Below are 7,308 nucleotides of genomic sequence, written 5' to 3'. Positions count from 1 at the left end.
AGGTAACTGCAAGTTTGCTGGTCTGGTGGTGCAGAGCGGAGTTTTCCATACTTAGGCCGCGGCCACTGGTTGCCTCCAGAGCCATTTTTATGGCACGCGAAGGCGTGTTCTTGGGTGGGCCCCATCGACTTTCGTTTTTGCTTTTTATCATGGAGTGGACGAAAATGTGGAGCATGCACAAACTCCCCTTAATGAAAATCCTGGCGAGGTACGGAGCCTCCATAATCCCTGTAGTATTGGCCCGTGAAGTCACCTGCTAATGGTGTAGCTGTTGGCCCGTGGTATACCTGCTAATGTAGCGATGTGGCGCGGCATAGCCTGCATACACATGGCAGTTGAAAAACTCTGTTCTATTGAACATCAGAGAGGTAAGAGGAAAACCCACGGTGACCCAATTCCTTGACTGGGAGGGCATCGGTATGGTTTGCCGGATTATCATAAACATGGTTTAGGTGTATGTTAATGTTGGTGTGATGTCTTGCGTTTACATAAGGTCATAAATACTTAGTAAAGTCATCGATAGGGATCTTCACGCCAGACAACAAAGCCAAAGGTTCTGGGGACATTATATCTTAGATTTATTACTTTCAAAAAACCGATTTACAAAATGCTGACTAACATTTGCATAATGTTTAAAGGATTTCAAACATCAGTCATTTAACTGTTTACAGATGAGGTAACTATCTATGGCTATAACAAATGATAAAGCCATTCGAACAGAGTTTGCATACTTATCTGGCTTTTATGGACCGGGGCTATATTTTGGGGTTAAAATTTGTATTAATCGATTGGTTCAAGCAACGATTGGTGATTATAAAACTTTGTATAGATTAAATCATCCCCTCAAAAACTCATAGCCTTTAACGACCAATTACCTTTTAGGCTACTATTTGTGAGTGCACCTGAACATAAAGTCTGATAATCTATATGTATTACTATATATATTTTTTTTTTTTATTACCTAAGCAGGGGAAAAGCCCCACTTTGGTCAAGTCTGATGATATAGGGACCTAATTTTAACTATTAAAGGTTAAGTTTAAATACACTTATTCACATTGCAAAGGTACCTACAGAATTTCATAGTTGAATCATTCTCTTTTGGATCAATTATGTATTAGTCTCTGTCAAAATTTTCACCTGCTGAAGGCTTTTTTTTAACTCCTGTAATTTTTCTCTTTGGTAGAAAATATTGTTTAGAATAAATTGGATAATAATAATAACTCAAGTGCATTAAAATGTGGATAATAAAAAGGGGCAAAAGTAGATCACTATTTGATAAAAACTACCAAACAATTCAATAAAACAACAGTTTCAGCAAGAAGGAATGAAAATTAACAAACAGATAATTACATTCAATGTAAACAACGAAATACCTCGCGCGCGAGACTGCAACTAGATTAATTTCTCATACCAAACCAAGAACCTACAGATACTTGGGAGATACTCGCGTCTTACTAGATAAACTAAACAAAGCAAACTAATACGTATACTGGACGTATAAAGACTGTGAAGTTAGCCAGGTGAGTGCTGATGGCTATTACTGAGTCTCGGATCTCTTACTCTTTGCTCTCTCAATGCCAAGATCACTTAGCTTAAGAAGTTAAGTAGCCGAAGAAGGTCTTGGATCTAGGGACCTCACTTCAAATCACATCAACGCCTTATTGATTTTTATTTTAATTTTAAATAGGTAAGAGAGGTAAAAAAAAAAAAAAAAAAAAAAAAAAAAAACTGGAGCAATTTTGTTTATCTATTAAACTTAACGGATAAACCGTTCGATATTTCGAAGGAAACATACAAGATTTACAGAAAGATAATCTACATACATATACTCGTATTACAGGCAGAATCATGGAGTTGATAGTTGATAGATGATACCTATCAAATAATATTTTGACCAGTTGCCCATTTTTAACTACTTTCAGAAGGACGGGAACTTTGAAATTAAACCGTACAAAATTACAGCAGTTATACACAGGTTACATACAGCTTACAACATAAATCCACAAAAAAATCCTCAACAACAAAAATACAGGACCTACATAAAGTAACAAGGAAATCTTTTTTTAGATCGGAACTGTTCGTGAAGGATCGGAACATCGTTCGTGAAAAGTCGGCACATTGGTCGTGAAAGATCGGAACTTTGTTCGTGAAAGATCGGACCTTTGGTCGTGAAAGATCGAAACATTCGTAAAAGGTCGGAACTCGTGATATTTCGGTAAGGATGGGATTCTGGGGAGCTCTATTTTTGGGCATCGCTGTGATTGCTACATGTTACCCGGCTTCGTTCCGAGGCAAAGTCAGTATGGATCTGTGTGATGAAAATTCCAATGAAAGCCTACGCAGGGCTCATGAGTATGATGATAGAGAAGGTAGACGATGTAGATGAGAATACAAACTGTTCCTAATGTGGTCTGAGATAATACGTGTTTTAAAGTGTTTCGTTAACACAATTATATACATATATTTCAAAGAAAGATTTTTCTGTAATCAAGTGTTTAGTGTTTCAAAGTACCGAAATGGTAATTATGCAGAAGTCACGTCCGTGGAAAAGGAAAGCTCCTTTTTGAATTTAACCTAACCCTATATTACACTAATCACTGCTCTAATTGTGAAAACTCCTTGCGTTTAACCTAACCCTATAATAACCAGCTCCTACAAGCTTGCAGTCGGTTTCGGTCACTATAATAAACAGGGTCACTGCTCGTTTGTGCCAGTTCCTTTGGTAGCAATATTCCACGGACGTTACTTCTGCACAAGTACCGAAATAGATTTTTTACATACATAATCAGACTCGTTTAATTGTATGTGTTCATTTTTAAAGCTGGTCAAGAAAGGTTGACGCTGGGCTGGTTACTCAAGCTTGCAGTCGGTTTCGGTCACTATAATAAACAGGGTCACTGCTCGTTTGTGCCAGTTCCTTTGGTAGCAATATTCCACGGACGTGACTTCTGCACAAGTACCGAAATAGATTTTTTATTACATACATAATCAGACTCATTTAATTGTATGTGTTCATTTTTGAAGCTGGTCAAGAAAGGTTGACGCTGGGCTGGTTACCCATAAGCTCATTTTTTTTTTTTTTTTTTTTTCCTGTCGTCGTGCGTCAAAAGGAATAGGATAGAATATACCTTGTTTATCCTGCTGGGATAGGACCGAAAAGTCCCTTTACTGAACTGATATTTTCTATCAACTTGCTTATAAAAAGCCTTAAACAACATATTATAGTTCTCTAGAACCCTAGAAGCTTAACCTATTCTTTAGAGCTGTTTGCCCCTGCACCTAAGCCTCGGAGAACCCTAGGAATGAACTTTTTTTTTTCAAGTTAAACAAGGTCTTTTGTAATGAAATGTTATCTCACCTTTAGCGCGCTGTTAATCTGACTCCTCCATGTAGCGGGCCTTAAGAGACACATGATTTTCTGCACCCATACAGACAGACTTTAAGGAACATATCACTAAAGACCAGACATGCATCAATTCTCTTTCCCATCAACACAAGCCAAGTATTCATGAATATTTATGAGACTACAGGTAGTTGCCATTTGCAGCCCAAGCTTGCAATTCAAACAATGACCATATACGTACACCGGCACAACAATCAAACAAGATTTATACAAGTTATTGCACAGTAGGGGTGCAAAAAAGAGTTATTTTCAATATTTATTTCTCCCCGATCGATGTTTATAAGTGTTATTTTCAATGTTTATTTTTTTCCGTTCAGTATTTATATGTTGTTCTTTTCAATGTTAGGAGCTAGCGTGCCAGGAGAAAGGTCACTCTCTATTATAAAACTGTTATATTACCTACATGTTACATCACAACTTTGCAAGGGGGTAAAGGTGAAGTTGAAAAGCTTGAGGCTTAAGAATAACTTGAAAGTTGTATGGGAGAAAGTTGCATTTAATTGTACTTTTTTTATATTAGATGATTATTTACCTTCCTATTATAATAACATTATTTCTTCTCTGTAGCTGCCTAGGTATCTACTTGGAGTCAATGCAGGTAGTGGAAAAAGTAGTATTTTCCAATTAATAATTCGCTCGGTATTTCTACTAGAATTGTTCCAGGACTTCCAGGTAAATATTAGGTAATAACTACTAAGAACTAATTAGCAATAGGTCTTTCCTAATATAAATGACCGCAGAAATGCTGCTGGCATTTTAAAGGTGTGTCTACACATGGTCGACCGCTTCGATCGACGAGAAGAGTGTACGGTTTTAGTCGACCACATGTGGACACAATTTAAGATGTATTCCTTTTACTTAAGTCTTAGAGGAAATAATTAACAGTACGAGTTCCAGAGACACTTACCTATACTTCTACTCTGCTAAAACTCAGGCATTCCTCTCCTCGGGAGATTTATAAGGGTATTCGATGTAATCAAATATGTCCTGTTCACTTTGAATGGGTACAGCCGCGGGTTCGATTCCCGCCCAGGGCGGATTTTATCCTGATGGGATAATGTTCGTTCTCGGAACGGCTGGCTTTCTGCCAAAAAAAAAAAAAAAGGAAAAAAAAAAAAAAAAAAAAAAAAAAAAACAGTCGCGGTACCTAACTCAACAGTTTTACATTGAGAAGGAAAATACTGCTTAACTGGGGCTGTTTTTGAAATGGCACTTTTTTGAGGGAACTGTAAAAACGGAGGTCTTATTGTCTGGCAAATGCAGGGACAGGATAGGAGAAAAGCAGCCGTTCCGAGACCGAATCTTCTCTGTTTAGCTTTAGATTGCCCCGAGTAAAAGTCAAGCCAAATTCGATGGATTGGAAAATCCTATTCACTGGACTCTGATTTTCGCTTTTTTTTTAATTTTTTTTTTTTTAAATAAATCTGGATTCGATGGATTCATTAGATTATAAGAACCTGCTTGATGGAAGAGCATGTACTCACCAGTGTCTCCAATCCGTCTCAGCGTGTACTCATTGAGTGTAAAGTTCATACTGAGAGCATGCTTCCTCATATTCTGATTAAAGACATCGCTCCCGGTGAAGTAGAGAACAGCACAATAGTACTGATCATGTGGAGTTAGACGAATGTCGATACGACGCATCGTGTTGTTCAATAGACAGGTGCCCTGGTAAAATAAAATGAATATGTAATAAATGCCGTTGCCTTATGTGTATCACAACTTTGGTGTTCACGGCAGCATTGTAGGATTTTCCAAATATCTCAATAATCCAGCACCCATGTTTACCTACCACGATGGAACCAGTTGCTATTCGCATTCATTTTATACATAGCTACTGCTTTTCCTCACGATGCTGAGTGGGCCCCATAACAACCGGAATCAATCATTTGCATGATAGAAATTTCTTGATCCCGTCGGGAATCGAACCCGGGTCTCCCGCTTGCAAGGCGAGCGCAGTGACCACTACGCCATGAAAGCTGACCAAAATAAAATAAATAATATTATTGAGTATGCCTTTTGTCTTGCAGAGGAACTTTGGCATTAATGTAAGTTGTAAGTTGATGGTCCTCATTTTGACGTTCATTACCATATATTTGACATCGCCCAAAGCAAGTGTTTCATCGACCAGCTGTCTGTTTTTCAGATGTTCCACAACCTGTTTCAACAACACGGTACCTGACTTCTTCTGTTGCTTTGGACATGAGGATGATACAAAGCTAGGGTGTGTTAGGAGAACATCAACATCACCACATTCCGGTAGACCTCGTCTGAAAAAAAAAAGAAATAAATAAAATACCTTCTTAGCTAGGCATTTTAAGTATGCGTCCATAGGTAGTAACTGATTGCACTCAAACGAGGCTGAGGTGCACCCCAAACTCCAAGACACAGCCGCTGAAAAAAAACTTCGACCCCCGCGCCCCGGAATCGAACTTGGGACCTCCGGCGCTGCAAGCCTAGGTGAGATAAGTACCTACTCAGCATGGAGGCTTACATTGTTCTTGCTTGTTTTGAGAGTATTTGTTAATTTCATTGGTTGGATCGCCTATATAACTAGACTAGTAGACTTCCTTAGAATCTTCACAAAAAAAAAAAAAAAAAAAAAAAAAAATTCCTAAACAAACCTGTACTCCACACACTGTTAGGTTGTAAACCTGAAGGCGTCCAAAAGTTTCAGCTTATGCGTGTCCGTCAGAATGGGTGTCATATTGTCCGACAGTCGACAGCGAGGGATTCTCTCTCAAAATCCCCAAGTCATTCCTGGGGAGAACTGAGGGGGAGGGAAGGATGATTCTTCAAATCAAAATAAGCACTATTCAGTTATGAAAAAAAAAAATACCATCACGCTACCCAGGGAGGGAAGGAGAAAGGAAAAGGACAAAAAAGAGAGAAGAGAGGAGAGAAGAAGAAAGCGAGAGAAATGAGAACGAGAGAAGGGAGAAAAAGGGGGGGCACCGGGCAAAAGAAAGAGAAAAAGAGAGAGAGAGAGAGAGAGAGAGAGAGAGAGAGAGAGAGAGATAAGACAGAGGAGAGGAAAGAGGGGAGAGAGAAAAGAGATTATAATACCTATATATTATTATTCTTATTATTATTTTCAATTCTCATAAAAATTGAAACAGTACTGAACACAATCATTTAAGCAAACGTTATCTTGCCCCTCTTCATTGAAAGGACTATATGTTTATCACTTGAACACCTCTCCAAATCTGCACATACCTCAAGCCTATAATCTGATGATGTGTCAGCAAATCTTCATGGTCCCTTAGCTCATTAATACTTAGGATTCCTTGATCAATAAGCTCCTTGGCTTTGGCAGGACCTATGCCAGAAACACGGGTCAGTTCTGAGATGGTCTTGGCAGTGCTATCTTCACGAATCTGAAATATTGAGAAACATTTAAGTATCAGACTAATTGTTACTCCATGTACACTCTGAGACTTGTGTTTAGGGGGCAAACAGCCCTGTTGGTTTAAGCTCAAACAAATCTATTGAATATATTGTTGCACCATGCAACAATGTTGCACGAAATGTATGTACTTAGGTACTTAATTTAGGGATTAAAAAAAAAAAAAAACTGGTACTATGTTGCTCCTTCTAAAAGGGCAGGTACATAATTATTTGGACTAAGAATTTAATTAAGTTTCTGAAACTCACTGAATCTAGTTTTCTCAATTTCCCTGTGGAAAGGAATTCATCAATCTTTTTGGCTATAGATTTTCCAACACCTTCAACACTTTGAGCTTCTTTTCCTGAACTAATTCGGGTCGGCCATTTAGCCAGAGCAGCTGCAGCTTTCCTGTATGCATTGGACTTGAAGATATTGCGACTGACATTTTTTTCATAATCTGCAAGCTCTGAAAGAAATAATAAACAAGTGAATTACTGATCTTTACCCTTAACAGATA

General features: G+C 38.2%; 1 protein-coding gene across 1 annotated transcript in view; it reads right to left on the bottom strand.

The window, feature by feature from the left end:
- LOC103521876 (DNA polymerase beta-like) overlaps nucleotides 1-7,263 on the bottom strand; it is a gene marked incomplete at its 5' end in the record, with an annotated part of 21,035 nt that extends 13,772 nt beyond the window's left edge. The window contains 2 exons of the mRNA XM_008486980.3: nucleotides 6,620-6,780; nucleotides 7,058-7,263. Of these exons, the coding sequence (XP_008485202.2) occupies nucleotides 6,620-6,780; nucleotides 7,058-7,263 (367 nt within the window). The remainder of the gene's footprint in view (nucleotides 1-6,619; nucleotides 6,781-7,057) is intronic.
- Nucleotides 7,264-7,308: the final 45 nt, after the last annotated feature.

Source organism: Diaphorina citri, unplaced genomic scaffold, assembly GCF_000475195.1.
Source record: "Diaphorina citri unplaced genomic scaffold, Diaci psyllid genome assembly version 1.1 scaffold6187, whole genome shotgun sequence".
NCBI classification, from domain to species: domain Eukaryota; kingdom Metazoa; phylum Arthropoda; class Insecta; order Hemiptera; family Psyllidae; genus Diaphorina; species Diaphorina citri.
This window is presented reverse-complemented; position numbering and strand designations above follow the sequence as displayed.